Raw genomic sequence first — 20,438 nt, forward strand, 5'->3', positions numbered from 1 at the left:
GTTGGGTGAGTACTCTTGAGTTCAACTCTCGCGTATTTATAGATGTAAACAAGTGTAGGTAAAACTGTTGATGCAGGGAAAACATTGGATTAGATGCGCTTTTCACATCATTTTAGTGCTATAAAACTACACATTTTCTCTATTGAAACGTCACTTACTAATTTAATACATTTTGTAATTGTATTCTACAAAAAAGAAAAGTTTCTTTAAGAGATTTTAAATTTTAGTACTTTCTGAGTTGCCGAGTTTTCCTCGAGTTTTTGTTGAGTTTATGACAAGTTTTTTTTGAGTTGAAAATTTTGGGCTTGCCGAGTACTCTCTAAGTCCAAGTCTGCAAACTATGGATGCGAGTTGTGTCTTCATTGCAGCCTCAGTGGGAAACTCTTCACTGCACCCCTTTTAGATAACTAATCAATTTATCAGTAAGTTGCTGATTACAATCATCTCTTTGGCAGCAATATCGGTCCTTGTTTGGTTGATTTGATACTAAGTCTTCTTTAACACCAATAACTGATATTATAGTCATTATAATAATCACTTAACATACAGTCCGATTCTCGAGTCTCTATATCTTGGCACAATGGGATCATTATTGGAACTTGGTCACTGTAACATTACTTCTGCATATTTGGAGATGATGACATCGACATATTTTGCTGATTGCCTTTGTACTTCGTGGAGACTACATGGTCGATACAATATAATAGACTGATATTGCATTGATTACAATGACTGTTCTTCATCAATATAAGTGTTCTCCTTGATTAATATAATCATTAATATCTGCTACAGCCTACAATATATATCTGCATGGCATCAATATTATTATCTCTGATTATTGCTAGATCAATGTAATATCTTGAGTAAGCATGATACTTCCTTCTACCATTTTGTCTTGATGAGGATCGATATGGGGAACAGAGACAATCACAGTGTAGTTGATGGTTCTCACATATATATACTGACTCGAGCATACTTGGGATACGCCCGAGTAGAGATTTTCTGTATCAATAAAGGCATTGCAAGAACAATAGCCGGTTTTGTAACTTGATTGATATTGATGCAATAAAAAGTTCTCATGAAATATCCTTATTTTCCAATATCATCTGTTGTTTAGGAACCAATATATCAAGATTTTCTGCTTGAAGTCTTCAATCCCTGATTTTATGAACAGATGTATAGCAATTGAGCATATCCAATCTTCTGATCTCAAAACAATCTTAAGTCTCCATCTTATTGTTTGTGCTACACTTGATGCTAGGCATAAAATCGTCTTATAAAAGGCAGAAAATCATTAAGTCTACTAAATAAGATGATTTTCTTTGATAGGATATTTTTGTTGTTCTTGGTGCCACATGCTTTATTGATGAGAATATGCAAAACTATATACTTGTATTGCTAATTGTTATGTACAAATTGTCTATCTCTATGAATATGGGGACGTTGCTTGCTGCCATGAGACTGAATTGGTGGCACATGACTTCATTAAAGAGAAAGAACCTATACAGATTGTGATTGTTTGGAAAGGAAGAAATGACATTCAAAGGGAGACTATTCAGCTGCAGAAATCAGATTTAGAGGGAGCTTGAGTGGCAAATGTAGAATGTCAAGTTCTCTACCGAGGATCAACAATCTTGTGTAGCAGTGTGACTGCAAGATCCAATTTCTTGGTATTGTGTTAATCAAAGCTATGAGAATGTTGCCCTTGTTGAGAGGGAGTCTTGGCTGAGAGGGAGTCTCGACTTTTGGATGATCTTTTATGTGTTGTTAATGAAGAAGGGAGAAGTTCGAGGTGCAATCCCTTATTAATAAGTTCTCTGCGAGGGAGAAGTTCGAGGTGCAATCCTTTATTAATGAGTTCTTTGTGAGGGAGGGAGAAGCTTGATGTGCAATCCCTTGTTAATGCGTTCTTTTTTGTTTGAGAAGTTTGAGGTGCAAACCCTCTATAATGCATTCTTCTTTGGGAGAAGCTTGAGGTGCAAGCGTTCTATAATGCATTCTTCTGTGGGAGAAGTTTGAGGTGAAAGCCCTCGTTCCACCCTTTGTGAGTAGGCATGGTGGAGATGTATTCTTCTTTGGGAGAAGTCTAAGGTGAAGCCCTCATTCCTCCCTCTTCATGGTGGATCCACCCTTTGCGAGTAAGCATGGTGGAGATGCATTCTTGTTTGGGAGAAGCTTGAGGTGAAAGCCCTTGTACCACTATGGTGGATCTATCCTCTCTAAAGTGGAGATGCATTCTTCTTTGTAAGAAGTTTGAGCTGAAAGCCCTCGTTCTACCATCTTCTGTGAGTAGGTATGGTGGATCCACCCTCTGTGAGTATGCATGATGGATGTCATGGAAAAAATTCCATGATGTAACATTGTTGTTTATTCACCCTTTGGCAGTAGCCATGGTGAATGTCATCACATTTTTGTGATGAGAACTTGTGTTTCCATTCATGGGAGTAGCTATGATGGTTGTCACTATGTAACTTGGATGTTGGAGGAATCCTCCCTAGCTAAGAGGGAGTGTTGATGTGTATCTAGGTCGAATATCTTCTAGGGCTACCTAGTACACCTAATGACTAAATGGCTTGTTGGCCTTAGCTAGTTGCTAATGCACTTTGTCATTTCAATCCTTGATTGTGCTAGACCCTATTTGGGTGATTCATGTAACCTGCAATTATGTAATTTTGTAAGACATATATGAATATAACTAGCCACGTTATTATTGAACTTTGTCATTTTAATCCTTCATTAGGTCTAGTCCTATTTGGGCGATTTGTGTAACTTGCAATTATGCAATTGGGTAAGACCTATTATATTGGGTAAGACCTATATGAATGTAACTTGTAATTGATAGGCCTGGTGTTATTCTTGGCGCCAAATGTACAAGGCTGACCAGAGGTCTATTAAGAAGCGTTGATTCATATATATTCAAGACCATTCTTGCACCAATAGAAAATGAATTCTGTGATGTACAAAATATGTAGTGTGCTTAAGGGTGATGATAAGAGCTTATCTTTAATGGTTGGGAAGGTAATACTTCTGATGGTTTGCCCATGGTTAACGAGCACTACCATAATTTGAACAATATCGCTAAGGGTTTGCATCCTATAAGGATCTCCTTGAATTGTTGATCAATATCTATTTGTAACGTTAAAGTTTTTTCCAAAGGATGGAGCAACTCCTACAATTATTGATATGTTGTGCCCATCTCAATTTTTTAACCTTTGGTTTGTGCCATTTGTTGATCTAAGGAATGCTTCGATCCATTCTATTGCTCTTATCTTTCTAAAGGGACAGTTTCCTCTTTTTTAATCCATCCCCTATACTCTCTTCTATCCAAAGAGCTTTATCCTTTTGGCTGTCCTTGCGTCTCCCTCTTGCATTTTTGACACCTACTATCTTCTTCAAGAAGGGGTTAATTTTATGAGATGGTGTCTTAAGCATACACGAGTTGCTTATTTCTTGGGTTGAGCTACTATTGTGACAACCCTTCCTAAGATGCATCCTCCAAATAGATTTGTGTCAGTTTTTACTAGTTCATCTAGGTTAATTTAGCCCGTTCTTGTAGAATCTTAGTTAATGGTCTTCTAGGCTTTCTTTTTTGGCTTTTTAAGATTTAGTCTTTTTAGACTACGCTATTATTAGCATTTGTAAACTCTATTGAAGAGAAAAATTGTTAATTTAGTAATCATTCATTTTTCAACAATTTAGTGGTATCAAAACAAATTTTCTAGGAAATTGTTTTTCTATAATTCATGTTTGGAAAACACGTGAGGAAAAATAAATTAAAATTGCTCCATTAATTTGCACTCGGCTACAAAACTCAATTAGCGTTTTATTGTACTCCAATTTCAATTTGTCGTATTGTCCCATATCAATTCTTTTCTTCTTTTGGCTCCTATAGAAAGATCTAAAGGAGTAAGTGTTTTTTGGTTTGAATGACAAAAGGGGCAATCTAAATATGTTGGTGCACAGGTTGTGGCATAAATTTTGGCATTTTTTGGAGTTTATTGAAATTTTCATGGCTTGAGTTGTTTTTTTCTACCACCACTCTTGTCAGCCACACGATTTTCTTTGTTTTGTCTGAGCAAGTGCATTTTAAAAATAACAAATCCTGCAACCATCGTTTGTGGAAGCAGGTTGTATTATAGACTTCCGACAGTCAAAGAATAGGTTGGTTGTTTCTCACCCAACCCTTGTGCCTTGGTTTTTCTAGCCATGTCAATCTCCTAGCCTACATCCAATCATTCCTTATGACGTCTTCTAAAATTAAACCCCCGCTTACGTGCAACATGCTTTTTAAAAATTGTCGATTTTTTTGTTCTTTTACATGCCTGCGTTTTTTGTTGTATGCGATGTGTTATCGTCTACCAAAACTTTTGGCCCTGATCTCCAAAATTTTCTATGGCAATTTTTCTCGAGGTTTTTATTTTTTTATTTTTTTCCGCTCTGTGATTTTTTAGGTATTGAAAACACATGATTTTTGTTGGTGATTCTTGCTGCCATATCAACAATTTTCTTGATTTTATCTATTACGACTTTCTAATTTTTTCAGCCTGCTTTTTTCAACTAAGTTAGCCCGCAAATTTCCAAGACTTTGAAAATTGCCATTTTTTCACTTTTTTCATTTTTTATTGCAAACCCCAAGTTTAATGTTTTTCTGAGTTTCAGCATTGGGTTTTCTATTTTTTTGGATTTATTTTTTCATTCACAATTCTATTTTGGGATCTAGGTTATTGTGCAATTTTCTAAAATAAAAAGAGAATTTTTATTAGAAGTTTTTTCTTGGTTGATCTTGTCTATTTTCTTATTAGGTTTCCATCTTTTTCCACCATTTTTTGTCTGCCTCAATCTTGGTTACTTCGTATGTTTGACCAACAACCTCTATTTTAATGATGTCATCTTTGACCTACATTATGTTGAAAGGGAATTGACGGTTTAATGAGCACAATTACAACATTTGGAAGCAATGCATGATGACAATGTTTAAATATCATTTTCTTGATAAGATCATTTTTGGTATAGAGGCACACCTTACTCAACTTTAGACAGAGCACGATAAATGGGATGAATGTAATCGAGAAGCTACCATGCTACTCAAACTTTCAGCTACAGATGGTCACCTCCCTTAGGTGCCTTATGGTAAAATAACTAAAGAAATCTATTACATCATGAAATATCTTTATGAGACGTTTGACAAAAGTTGTACTTTCTTTCTAAATAATATACTATTTTCTATCATGATGGATGGGCAGACATCTCTTCACGTACATTAGTTGAGATTCAAGGGCCTATGTGACTAGTTCGAGGCTATTAGCTGCTAGATGGAGGAAGAAGATATAGAAATGAATATGCTCAAAATCTTACCCCTATCCTACAAGCATATTATGGAGACGCTCAATATCATTTCTACTAGTGTTGCTATAACATTCTTTGATCTCTACAACAAGCTTTTGCAACAAGATAAATGAAAGAAACGGTTTGGAAGTCATGCTAGCTCATCTTCTAAACATGTGGCCTCCTTCATAGAAACCTCATATAAGAACACAAGTACACCTAAATTCCCCTAGAAGAAAGGCTTAGGTGAACTTCCGATATATTCAAAGAAGAACAAATGTTTAGTGTAATTATCATCACAATTTTGGTCACATGAAAGATTGCAAGAAATGGTTTGTAGTTGTGGAATCTTCACATAAAGGGTCTCAATAGAAGGCCTCAACTGCTCTGTATTCATATAAGGAGGTTGCGTTTTATGCATTCTGATCAGCTCATTTTATGGAAGGGTTTTAATAAATTCTCCTAAAATATTATCTAGTGATTTTTCATAACTTTTTCCTTCAAAAAATTTAGTTGTGTTTTGTCATCTTTCCTAAAAACGGGAGTTTCATATTTTATGTTTTGTTATCTTTGCTTTTGTTTGATTTTGATTGGTTTTACACCTCAAAAATCATTTTTGGTTTTGATTGATTTCTCACCTCAAAGATCATGTTTGTGTTTGGTCGATTTTCCACCTCAAGAATCGTTTATGTTTTCTATAATATGCAAAGTTCATGTGGGATGTTATTTCAAGGTTTCACCATTTTTTTGTAAAAAACGATGCTTGGTACTTTTCAAATTGTTGTCCTGCATTTTGTCAGTACAAAATGTAGGTAATAATACACAACTTATCCAATAGAGTTTTGCATTTCTTTGAGATAATTCACTATTTAATTGGCTAATATTGATCAATCAATCCTTCCCAATTCGCATAGTGAATCCTTTTACTGAAGACTTTCGTCAAGTCCTCTAGACTTTTTTCATTTTGTTAGCCTATGCTTGATTTCAAGGCCTTCAATTTCCCTTTTGCCTTTTCTAGTGCTTATTTAGTTGATTTAGGTCTTTTTGTTTCCTTCAATCTCTTGCTTTTGGTTTCCCTTCGATTTTGTATATCTTAGGCTTAACCGGATTTGTTAGTTAAAAGATATTACCATTTTAGTGCCCAAAAAGTGGACTCTCCAAGCTCAGCTCCATATTTTAAAAAATGGATGTTATATTCTAAAGTTGAGTTGCACTTTTTGTAAAATATAACCTAAATTCACTTTATGTTATGTTTTTAAGTGACTTTATGACTTAAGTGTTGATGTTTGGTAGATTCAGTCGGTTAAAACTATGAGACTATAGTGTGTGTGTGTGTGTGTATAAATAAGTGTGAGATATAATATATATGTATGTATGTATGTATAGTAATTATATATATTTAATATATGAGATATTATATAATATATATATATATATATATATATATATATGTATGTATGTATGTATGTATGTATGTATATTAATTATATATATATATATATATATATAATATGAGATATTATATAATTTGTTATTTTATTAATTATAATGGATAGATATGTCTCATGAGGAGACATGACTCTTCATGTCTCATTCGCAATATATATGAGAGAAGATTGATGCATTTGAAAAGGATATACTGAAAATGGCTATGCAATTACATTTGTAAATGATCCTTATAAACCTAACATGGTATTAGAGCCAGGATGGAATAAATAATCAGAAGAATATAAGAACAAATTAAATAATAAAAGAGGCAGTGATTTCTTATGTTTGAATGGAAGATATGCATCAATATGAAGTTGACAACTATTTCTATGGATCATGAGGAGCATAACGAAAGTGATTTAGTGAGTAAGATATTAGTGAAGAAGACAATTAAAAAGAAACCAAGTCACAAATGTGTCACGACAGCCAATCCTTCTACAAAAAATTTATCACAGTATTCTTATGATTGTTAGTATGTCTACTGTATAGGGAGAGCCCTATGCTCGACATCCATCGAATAAGGAAGACAAGTATGGGTACCGATCAATGGGAAAAACACAAATAACCCTTGAATAGGAGCGGACTTGATTATCACATTACACTCAATGCAAGAAGATCCCACTTGCCTAATAAGACAAAGATATTGTTGAGAGGTTGGACTTGTAGTAATCATGTGGCAAAGACTGTACACATAAGCATAAAACTAGAGGACGTAACATCCCACATGGAAGGATTTTGAATACAACTTGACACATACACCAAAAAGGATTAATAGGATAGATTGTGATATTTTAATCCACTAGAAATGAAGTATATCCCACCAGAAATGTGTACATTGTCAAGAACATTTTAATGGATAAGAAATAAGAAAGAAAGTGCTAAACCCACCCTCCATATTGGGTGTAAAACATTGAAGCCAACGCTTTTGATGTGTCTCTTAGAATTGATGAACAAGAGTGGTATTCAGAAGTTAGAAAGGGAGGTGAATAAGGTAAGAGTCAACAGTATGCGGTTGAGCGACCAAGGCCTTCATCTCTTACCTCCTTAGAGTTGTCGAGCATGACTCATGATTGCTTATTGTCGTCTTGTTTCTGTTTTCCCTTAACTTCATTCATGAATATCTGATTGTGATGGGCGCCTCTCTTTGATAACCAAAGTAGACACACAACTTTTCAATTTGCAACCAATGACCCTTATGCATAGAGCCCCATTTATAAGGGTAAAGTCATATTTAAAAGGTGAAGACTAAGGTAATGGGAAATGGGGCTGATAAGGTATGACATTTATTATTTTTACTTTCATATAGTATGTTTGTATGAAGGAGCATATTTACGAAATTGCAGACACACACACACACACACACATATTAAATTAGTAAGGATGCTAGTTTAAAGGAAAATTTGTATTAATCCAAAGAAGCTATTTAATAATTTGATATTATGGCATAGGAAAGTTTAATAGTAGAATGAGATGTCTTAGTATTAAACATTTTTTTTGATTCGACACATATGAAGATAATTTATGATTTGATGTATATGAGATAAGTATTTATTATTGGGTATTACGTTTATCTACTTATTATTTGTATTATATACATATTATAAGAGCTATTTGTTTTGATCTTTTCCTCCGAATATATTCTTGCAAGAAAAGGGGGATTGATATCATATTCAACAGATTCCGAGGGAGTTTGACACTTCTTCAAAGAAAACTTTGGATAAGGGGCACTCTGATGATTGATATTTAGAGGGAGTTCGTAAGTCCATGTGTGTGATTCTATGGTTTTCAATGGGCCTACCCCTTCTGTACATCATGAGGAAGTGATGACTTCCAAATGATTATCATTTGTATTTGCAAAAGTTATTGAAAGGTGACGATCTTTCAATAACTTAATCTATTATGATGGATATCTTACGATGTCTATGCGGATCATGATAGATTATACTTTGCATGGTGGATGTTTATGTGGTATGCATTATGAGAATGTGAGTGCACATACCCTATGAACATTAAAGCACCTAGTGAATTTTAAATGAGTGGACATTTGCCAAATGAGTTGGCATTTAATAAACCAAGAAGTCAAATGAGTTTACATTCTAGAAACCATTTTTTGAGTTAATATGTTCATATTCTTGTTTATCCTCCCTAGCTAAGAGGGAGTGTTGATGTTTGGTAGCTTTAGTCGGTTAAAACCATGAGACTATATTATATATATATGTATGTATGTATGTATGTATTTATAAGTGTGATATATGTATGTATGTTAATTATATATATTTAATATATGAGATATTATATAATTTGTTATTTTATTAATTATAATGGATAGACATGTCTCTCCATGTCTCATTTGCAATATATATGAGAGGAGATTGATGCATTTGAAAAGGATATACCAAAAAATGGCAATGCAATAACATCTGTAAACGATCCTTATAAACTTAACATTAAGTCATTATAGTGCACTTTATGTTATATTTTGATGTTGAGTTGCTTTTTTGATTTTTCACTTAAGTGATTATAGTGCTGTAAATAGTCTAATTTTTAATGTTGAGATTTTCTTTAATGTTTTATCTAAAACATCTAAGTAAAATGTTGCTTTTAAATAAATATTTACACGTAATATGTAAACTATATAGTGTAAATATTCTATTTGACCCATTTTAAGTAATATTGCTCAATAATCAATTAGATATGTGCTAATTAGAAAATTTAAGTTGTGCAACTCAATAGCATGCCTTTTTTTGAAATGTGTCACATGCAATTGCATCTATAGAATGAGATTTACCTCTTGCATGCAAATGCAAATGCATCTAGAGAGAGAGATTTACCTTGTCCAACCCAAATGCATGATAAGTCAAGGCATATTTTAAAATATGCAATCATCCTTATAGAGTGTGATTTGCATGAAAAGCAAAAAAATAGAAGATGTCATTGCACCTAGAGAGTGCGATTTTGCTCTTGGAGAGATATGGTTGACTTAGGCAAATGAAAAAGCTCATTTTAAAACATGCATTTGCATTCCTAGAGTGTGATTTGCATGTAAAATGCTTTTTCCAGCCAAAATGTCACGCATAAAGAAAAACAAGCAACAAACAAAAAAGAAAAACTCACTTATTCTACTTTCCCATACATATAAATCACACTTTCTACACCAAATTGCATATTTTACACAATGTAAAATAAGAAGTTTTCACCATATGCATTGACATCTAGAGAATCCGATTTTAATAAAAACTCATACTATCAAATCCCAAAATTCTCATTTTTCACACATCCGTATGCTTCCATCTTGCATTCTCAGTCACTCAAAACAAAAGCCTCAGTTTTCTCACATGCAATCCACCATCTTAAACCCAATTTTGGGCATTTTTGCCCCAAAATACAAGCTGTTCCATTCATTTCCAGTCATCAAAGTTGTTTAATAAGTATCTAATCCATACTTCGAACACTCACCCCTCATGGATCCGTCGTTGTAAGTCAAATCCCAAAGTTCTCAAGGATTCAACTTCATTGGAAGATGTTCTCATCTTCATGTTGCAACACACTCTTCTAGATATGTCAAAATTTCCTCAAAGAATAAAGACATCCTATCAAGAAGATATGTGTCGGATCCAATGAAGCGACTTTCATTTGATCTCCACTTTCCTAGTGGCTGGCCTAGAACCTGAGTTCGCGTGGGAATGTGTCGGAGCACTTAAAAAAATAGAGAGAAGAATCATTTGATGATGTTGATGGGAAAGTTGTTCCGGGTTTACAACTAGACATCATTGAGAGGGTTTTTTAAAGTGTCAGAAACCCTAGAATGTACAAATCTGTCAAAGAAGAATTGACAATTGTGGAATGAGGAAAGCTTGATTACATCGAGTTTTCAAATAATAAATGGTAATTCATCAAAGAGAGTGCAGTAGCATGGAATACAGGGACTTCCAATCCGACAATCATCTATGTTTCTGTCACCAAGTACAAAGGCTTTTGTTGGCAATCTACAAGATTGATTCAAAAGTTATAACTTTTTCTTCATATTGTTGTAGTTGCAAAAGATGAATTGCATGTAATCCGATTGCATGTCCTCATGACATGTAATCCAATAATTCTTCTCACCTAGTTTTACCGGGTCAAAGTGGTTGAGTTGCTCCCACTTTTTCCTCCTTATTTCTCTCACTTCTTTGTTGGTAATTTGGCTAGGGTAGATAATATAAGATTGTCATTTATGGAAGCATATATTGAGGATTAAGTGAGCAAATCATGAAGATAAAGTTTTGATAGAAGGACTCAAAAAATTGTCTAAGTATCACAGAGGTTAACTGGCAGTACAGTTAGAGATTTGCTTGGCGCAGTTCATAGAGGTAATATTGGCATGTGTGCACTTGAGGACAGATAGAATAGAGTATGAAGATTCTGCATCTAAGAGCGCGAGGTAGTACAAACAGCACAAACAAAGTTATTGTAGTTTTTCCAATTGTAGTAATGAGCCGATAGAACAGGATAAAGACAAGGAATCGAGTATTTTATGTTAAGGAATTATTTTGTTTATCAAAATAATTACTTGACCAATTAGGGATGACATCCTAGATGTTAACCCCAAGTGAGCAACATATAAATTTGTATTTTGGCAAGCGTGTAAAGTTACAAAGACCGATAGTACAAGTTATTATGAAATAACTGAGTATAAAGAAAAAGTTTTGAATGCGAAGATTTGTGTGGTTGTGATAAGTATGCGATTGTTTTGTGATGCGAACTTGACAGTAAAGCAATAAAAGGGAAAGAGTATGTGAAGTTGATACATTGAGCTACAAAGGTTATATCAGATGTTGAAGATATCAGCAAATGTAAAGAGTTATTTATTTATTTATCTCTTTGTATACAAAATATAATTGTGTATTGCTTGTTTGGGTAGTGGGCTCAGCTTGCATACTTTCTGTAATTGTAATAACAACTCCTAACAGGGTTGAGGCTTCTGACAAGGCCCAATCCTCTAACAAGAACCAAGACACTATACAAATGTAATAGACTTCTAATAGGGCCAATATCTTTCACTAGATACTTTTGATTAGTGGATCATTTTGTGGGTACCATCACCACCAGTGTTTTCCCTTGGTCAGGGTTTACTTTCATATGCAAGTTATAAGATTGTTAATGATATCCATAATTGGGCAAAAGTTTGTGGAATACTGATTCAATCCCCCCTCTCAGTATTTCCTATTTCTAACATTCTTTTCCTATATAAGAAGTGTCTCCTCATCGTAAAAATCATCTTTTATTGTATGCAAGAAAGCTCTAATACAATTGTGCAAGTATAACTTTGATTATGTAGTACTATTTCAAAGAGAAGTGAATACAAAGAAACAATTGGAGCCAAAACTTTGATTGAGAGCAATTGTGATAGTACAAATTAGAAGCTTTGACTATAATTTGTGTCTACAATCTTTGATTCATGTTGTTGTTGTATGTTTAAATAGTAGAGCATAATAAGTTAAGAAGCAATCGGAGTCGAAACTTTGACTAGGAGCTATTGTAGTGATACATAGACTAGAAGCTTTGACTAGGAGGTATTGTGGTGATATATAGACTAGAAGCTTTGACTATAGCTTGTATTGCTGTCTCAATTCACAAAAATAGTTAGAATTCCCTTTTTTAGAAAGTCTTTGCACCCCAATGGTAGAGGTTATTCTTATAGAATAAATTAAAACAAGGCTTAGAGCCAAACTGGTATGGGTTTAACCAGCCTTTAAGTTGGTGTTGGTTTATTGGTATCACTGTTTCCAACTATTAGATAAAGTGTAGTTAGAGATTTAATCTTGCCCATTACTCACTTCACAGGTAAGTGGATTCTTTCTTGAAAGATAAGAGGAAATAATAGTGGTAATACACCTTACAAAATCTCTCAAGTTCTTGCTTACCTTGAGTTGATCCAAGGAACGGTGAGCCTTCCCTTTAATATAGGGGGGACTTTGTCTCATATGTTGTGGCTGGTCTACCTATTTTGTGACTCAATTTGAACAAACTGTCTGTTGCAAAATATACACCCAACACAAATCATAGTATTTTATAGTTGTTTTTGGGGCATCTTTCTCATCTGTAATTGTTTGGAGGGTTTGGCAGCTGTCCTCAGTGTGTCTTGTCTATAGAGAAGGGCAACTTAGTTATCCAACATTAGGTTTTTTTGATGATTTTTAGTCACTGGTTTTGCAGATTCTTGGAGGCTTAGTGGAAGAGTCTGTGGGAGAGATTCTGCTCTCTTGTTGCAAATTATTGAAGAAGCGGACCACCTTCTCTATTTTTTTCCAGGCTACTCTTGGTCATTAACATTCTGCAGTTTCAGGGAGTGCCTCAACAATAGTAGAATGCTCTGTCATATTTGTGACTACAAGACATGTAATGGCTTCTCTAGGGTAGTTCATAGAATGACTGTTAAGGGAGGGTATTAGATTGTTTTTAGTATCCTAGGTTCTTGCTAAATTTAGCTTGTTCTTCTAGAATCTTAGTTAATCGTCATTTGGCTTTTTTTAGATTTTCTTAATTTAGCCTATTTTAGACTACACTATTATTAGTGTCCTAAGCTCTATTTAAGAGTTGACTTTTAATTCAGTAACATTCAGTTTTTAACAACTTCATTCTTAAGCCACAAAATTTTTCACTTCCGATCCAAATTTATGAAAGAAATATCTCTACGAAAGATCATATCTCCTCCCTGATTTTTCTTAAAGCGTGCAAACCTCAATATACAGGGGGCAGGTTATTATTCAATTTGACCCATGTAGGGATTTATTTCCTGATATGGTTGGGGGGAATGAAATTTGGCTGCCAATCCGTATAATAAAAGCTAAAACCTTCAAAGGTCAACTGTTTACCATATAGAAGCTCTCTTTTTAAAGGTTCATTTACATCTTGAATGATAAAAAATTCTTGTGCTATGGGCCTGATGCTTACCCAGCCATTAAAATTGTAGCCCACCATTCTGCTATTTGTTCAATAGAATAACTTGATCTGCACCACTTAGCATAGAAAGCACAGCTTCTGGGATGCACCCGTGCTGGATCCATTAGTTTTGAAGGTATAACAAAAGCTTTACTTTTTGCCTAGGATGCTTCTCTTTGTTCTGTCCAATTTTGGTTGCCTTGTCTTCCCCAAGACCTCTCTAATCCAGACTGCCTTTGCTCCTTTTCATGATTGAAATGCTTGTTTACCCCGGGCTGAAAACCTTCATTAGATTTCCATTTTGCTCTTCCATTTTGCCATGGATGCCAAGTGTTCCTTTGTTGCTTTGTTTGTTTTCTGGGTGGTTTTCGCCAAGTAGAATGTGGTTTGGATTTGTGGCAACCGGTGATATTGTTGGGAAAAAACTATGATTTAATTTGCACAAGAGTCTGCCTATCACTTGCTTGCGAGCATGTTTTTTTAAACAAAATTTGCCAAATTTTTTTTTTAATGTAGAATATATTTTTTTTTCTTTCATCTAGATGATGGATAATGTACTGTGATCCACAAAATTGATGAATTACAAAAGAACAGAGTTGTTCCAGGAGGTCTGCATTTCATTGTTGAGGAATTTTGAATGTTTTCTTGATTTTCACCAGACTTATCAATTAAAGAGTACACACACAGACACTCAAAGATTGTTAAACTTATTTTAAAATAGTGTGTTATAATATTATTTACTTGTCAACTCATAGGAAGTGAGATCTTTGTAGCTTCTGATATACATTATGGTGATGATCATAACTTGTTTGTGGAATGCTTTCATTAATTAGTTTGATGAAACCTTGTCACTTTTCATATTACAGATCAAAAGTGTATTGATTCAGCTTTACACCCGCCGAGGTGATGTTGTTTTGGACCTTGCCTGTGGAAAGGTAATAATTCTCTGACCCTCCAAACATTATTGCATTTGCAAATTTGGGCTGTATTGTGAGCTATGTCCAGGGTTGCTTTTAAAATCCATAAAAAGTTTTCCAGGTCATTTTGATCTCAATTTCTTGTCGGTAGACTTCTAATGTCTTGTTGAGATGTTAGTTTTATGATTTATTTTTGGTTTGTGATTGTTTCTAGCATTTTTAATGTCACATAGACAGACTTCGATGTTATTGTAATTGAACTAAAATACACTAGGATTTTGCTGTTCTTTCAGGCTAGACCATTGAGAAATGTGAAAAATTAACTTTTTAAAGTGTGAACTGAGACTGCTTGGAGGTACATAATAGTGTAAGAAGAACTATTATTCCATTAAATGGAGGAGACAGAAAGGTCTTCCCAACCTAAACAGCATTCTTTGTCACTATTTGTCTATAATAAATCATCCCCCTTTCCTAAGCGTTCTTCATTAGCCTAATAGGTAAGGTTTAAGCCTGGATCTTGTACAGCTCTTTCTTTCACTACCAATGATTGAGCTTTCCAATGACTATCCTTCAGAATGAGGTATTGTCAATCACCAGTCAACACGGTGAAGCTTGCATGGGGAAAGCTGACAAAAGGAAATTTAATTTTTAATTGATACTGTTTGGAGGTTTTAAATAATGTAAAAAAAGTTAGTACCATCAAATGAAATAAATTTATGGAGGTTTGCCTAAAAGGAAAGTGTTATACTCTGCTCTATTACAATTCTTTCAGTCACTTCCAACGAATGGTCTTTTCAATGAAGAATCTCCACTCATTAACAATGTTGACATATTATATGCAGAAAAGTTATATTTGTCCTTTCCTAAAGAACAGATTAGAAGTATGTAACGTGCCCTTTTTGAAAGAGGATTTGACAATAAACAGTAATAATAAAATTTAAATATAAAAGATAAAAATAAAATTTGAATTAAAAATATAGAAGAATAAAATTAAAAGATAACATAGTTAAATTATAGATGAGTTAAATGAGATTTTATTGCAATTGCTTTTTCTCTCTATTTTATTGTGACTGCCTTTAACCTTTAATCTTTCCTCATGTCATTTAAAATAAATGTTCCTTTATTTTAAGTTTCCAAACAACTGACTTTAACCTTTAATCTTTCCTCATGTCATTTAAAATAATTGTCCCTTTATCTTAAGTCTCCAAACATTTTATGTCTCCAATGTGCTATTAACGAATGAATGAATGAGTGAGGAATTTTAATGACATCCACTAGACTACGGGCCTAAGGAACCAAGAATCCAATCCTGAATCATCTTCATGTTCTTCAAAATGTCAGCTCTTCGATTGTGAATCTTTATCAGAAAATTGGCAGTTTTGTGAATCTTTGCCACTTCGAAAAGTTGTTTTAGGCAGCCTTCTTTCAGAACGGTCTCATATTGACCACAAATCTCTGGGCATGAGTGCATTCAAAGATAAAGTGCAATTCAGTTTCTACAACCCTTTTGCTGCAAAGAGTACACAGTTTTTCTTCCCAAACCGCTTTGGGAATCAGCCATCTACCTATCTCTCACCTTAGGCGATGTGACAATTTATTTAGCAGGCTGATTATGTGTTTTGACAATTTAGACATAGAGGTTTATTATAGGGACTTGGCACAACTGAAGTAGGTAGGAGACTTGGACACACATATTAATGAGCTCCAAAATATTTCAATTATGGTTCCCGACATGTCACAAAACTGAGTCAATGATTTTTGTAGAAGGATCAAATGGCATATTAAAAGGGTTAGTCAAGGTTCAATAAGCCAATACAGTAGATGATGCCTTTGGGTTAGCTTTTTATCTTGAGGAAACATTGTCTTATTAGCCGCAAAAGAAAGGTTTCAAGCCCATGGAAATCCGATATGAAAACTTTCAATCGAAAAAAGAATATACCTTCCAAAGCTGACCTAGAGTCAAGGAGTGAACTGCAAAGGAGAAAGTTATATTTTTCTTGCAAGGAGTAGTGGGATCTGTGTCATTGTTGTCTTGGAAAATTCAAAATGCTTTTGATTGAGATACATTCTGATGGTGAGAATCAGGATGAGTGAGTGGCTAGTACTGATAATGATGATGCACAAGGGAATCAACCTGGGCAGATAGAGTTGGAATCACCATTCAGTATGTGCTAGTTTGGTCTTTGTTTGACTTAGACTGGACTTAGTTTCATGCTCCTGCTATTTATGGCAAGTCGGGTTGATTGAAAGGGACCCTTTCTATTTTAGGAAAGTGTATTTGGTCGCATGGGGAAATAATAGGTGTGACTCCTATTTTAAATGTCATACTTAAAGGATAAGGATTTGGGGAGTTATTAATATTTTAGTGGCCAAATTTCTATTAAATCATTAAATGACTTATTATAAAGTTATAATTTAACTTTTTAATTTCACTTGAGGGTTGAGTAATCATTGGAAGGGGCCACTTATTTTATTATTTGTAAGCCTAAGTCAAGTATTAAATATAAAGGTGCAAGGAGTTGTTACATTTAAAAGCTGAAGCCTCTTAAGTGAAATGTGTCTTCATGAAGCCATGTGCTAGAAAAGTTATTAATTAAAAGAATCTAATGGAAGCTTTTAATTAATGGTGTGTTGGAAGCCAAGTGGATTATAAAAGGTGGCTTCATGAAGCAAATGAATCATTCAACTATCAATTTGTTTATTTGTCTTGTCAAGGGTTTCAAAGTTTTCTGATTTGTTTATTCAATTCCCTTGCTGAAGTATAAGGGTTTGAATCTGAGTTATTGAGTTTTCCATTTCTGTACATTGTTGCTTTGGAAGAGACCATCGCTGAGAGTTGTGGTGGAATGAATCCATTGAATTGTTCATTAGCTTGATTTTGGCTGAAGATTAGTAGTGGTGAGTTCTGAAAGATCTGGTATTGTCTCTCAATTTGTTGCTGAAGTATAACAGTTTGAGAAGCCTTTTCCTTACTGTGATTGACTGTATTGAGGAAGGAGTATTCTTGCATACTTGTGATTGAATATAGAGAGGCTGCATAGAGAAATAAAGAGTCTGCAATCTTTTCCTTGTGGCTGCAATTAAATCTAGACAGGCTGCAGATAGAATTGGGAAGCTTGTGATCAATTCTAGTGGTCTGCAATAACGGATTAGAGGCTTGCATTTTACTTACAAGGGGCCAGGAGTTGAATGTTGAAGTCCTACGAATACACAACAAAATTTTGTCCAAATTAACTGAGGGTGCCATTCAAGGTTTTGTATTATGTGAGAGTCTGGCATGCTGCACATTACACCTACAGGCCGACTATCATCGGTAGGGTCAAACTCATATATTCAGGTTCTATTCATGAGTCAGTTTGTAAATTTCTAATTGCAGCAGGTTGGTTAATAAATAAATTGCATGACAGTTCTGATAATTAATGTGATTGATACTGCCCAGACTCAAGCTTCATTTCAGAACTTAGTGAATTGAAATATATTGAATATTCAACTTAACTCTATTTGAGGATCTTATTTACAAAGTTAATAAACTGTTTTTTGAAATTCATAGTTCAAAATGTATTCGGATGGCTGGCACCTTGGTTTGCAAAATGCTTGACAATATGACAAACAATTGTTTAAGTGAGGAAATTGGTGTTGTTTAGAGTTATACCTTGTTGGGGGTTTATTGCAGTGGTATCAGAGCGGTTTCTTGCCAGCCTAAAAGAATTGGGCTCAGTTATTATTTGGATTATTGCTTAATTCTGTGATTGTCAGCATTTGATTCAGCGATTGGTATACATGGATGGTGATTGGAGATTTATTCTGGGTAGTCATTTTACCCGCAGAGGGCATACTTCATCACTTAGAGATGTTGAACCTGAGATACAGTTTGATTTTCTAAAACGGTTGAACGTGTTAGTGAATGAGTTGAATCAAAATCGCAAACATATGACAAAATTAATTTCAAATCCACGATTTGAGCAGAGCATGATGAAGTTTTTTCATAGGGAAAAAAATTGATGGTACAGTGGACACCATTAGAGAGTAAGAAAATGTTTTTAGTCAAAACTCTAAGTTTTATTTTTGTATTGGCAGTGGCCCATGAGAGATTACAATTGCACTTGGTGTTATGGAAAAGTTTGGAAATGTTGTGGATAGAGTAATGGATGATTGTGTGCATGTTATTGATGATACTGAGGGAGATAACATGGATATTGATAGTCACATTAGTTCTGATTTTCATGACAGCAGTGAGGATTTTTTGCATCATGATGATACGGTGGAACCTATAGATGTGCAGGACATTTAGTTTGAGTTATCACACATCAATCTCAAGTGTTGGACACATTGGATAAGAGGTATAATTGGAATTCATGTCAGGTTGAGTCAGATGATGTAGTTGTTGGCATGAGTTCCCAAGATCATGCATTTGAGGGTGATACAATGACAATAGGAGTGAGAACGTGAAATGATACTGTCATATCAGCAGCTACTTCCATTCGAGATGAGCCATCCAGTGAGGTACTTAGCCGTAGTACCTTAGATGTTTAGGTGTGCGTTGTTGATAGCACACATGTTATTGATTATGAGGTGAGTGATGTAGAGACATTGTCAGGTTATAGTACATGTTAGTACAGTGTTAAGGTTCACTTTGTAGACAATCCTATGTTCGACATGGATGTAGCATTGTCTTATGACAATCTACTTCTTCAGGTTGATCACTCACTTGAGTGGAGTTGGGCATAGTTTACACCATATGCATACACAATTTAGTTTCCTGTAGCAGTAGTTGGTGATGTTCATGTAACCACTGGTTATGATGAGGATGTGGCTACATCCATTACAATTATAGGTGTTGTTGATACGGATGGGATGAGTGCATTTGTTGAGCAATAGATGTTGGGCGATGTCCTTCTAGGTAGGCTTCTCTTTAGTGTTTGGGATCCTTCTAGTGCATTGGGATTTCAGATAGGGCCGAGTTTTGGGATGTGTACATGGTACCGAGCACATATGGCTTTACTTTTGACTCTCATGTGCATAATTCTTTTTACATGTATAGTCCAGTTGCACATGTGTCAGACAGTGTGTATGGTAGCGCACTTTGCGTCGTTTAGGGAAGCAAGCTTTTTCAACTTGTGAAGTTGCTTCTCTATGAGATACACTCCTACGACATCTACCATCAAATTCATTTCAGTTTGGCAGGTTTTGTTAGTTAGCTTGGTGATGATGCCACAGGAGCTAGTTGGTGATCACGAAGACATTACACATTTCTACCCTTGGGACTCGGGTGGATTGATGTGTTATTTGTTTCTGAGATTGCTTAGGAACAAACAATCTTAGGGAGGGCAGATTGTAATTTCCCCATTTTCGTTAGGATTAGAGTTTGAGGGATTAGCCTTATTATGATCCTTGTAGCCCAATCATTGTGGATAGAGGGTCGTTCGAGGTAGAGGCTTGGCTATGGGAGGGTTTTGTCTTCTTCCCCATTCAACATGTGGTCTTTGTTTGACTTAGATTGGACTTTGTTTGGGCTTAGTTTCATGCACTTGCTATTTTTAGCAAGTCGGGTGATGATTGAGAGTATTATGGAGGAAATGCGAATCAAGGATATAAATCCTAAGTTCATCACATAACCACACTTACACAACTCAAAGAGGGAGTCAAGGAGATTGATCCTTTCAATCCCAACTCTAAGGTAACTAGATCTAGGAAGATTAGTGCCAACCAAGTGATAGAGGAGCACTAATGAAAACAAAGATCTAATGATTATAAGGCTGAAGAAAGAATGCAAAAGTCGTTAAACCC

At 34.8% G+C, this 20,438-nt stretch overlaps 1 protein-coding gene across 2 annotated transcripts in view; it reads left to right on the forward strand.

Annotated features, from left to right (window-relative positions):
- LOC149552882 (mRNA capping enzyme family protein) overlaps positions 1-20,438 on the forward strand; it is a 256,559-nt gene that overhangs the window by 14,469 nt on the left and 221,652 nt on the right. For both annotated transcript variants that reach the window (XM_089788424.1, XM_089788423.1), the window contains exon 4: positions 14,601-14,669. In XM_089788424.1, the coding sequence (XP_089644550.1) occupies positions 14,601-14,669 (69 nt within the window). The remainder of the gene's footprint in view (positions 1-14,600; positions 14,670-20,438) is intronic.

Source organism: Cupressus sempervirens, chromosome 6 (assembly GCF_028749045.1).
Source record: "Cupressus sempervirens isolate cs-2001-9-10 chromosome 6, ASM2874904v1, whole genome shotgun sequence".
In the NCBI taxonomy this organism is placed as follows: Eukaryota; Viridiplantae; Streptophyta; class Pinopsida; order Cupressales; family Cupressaceae; genus Cupressus; species Cupressus sempervirens.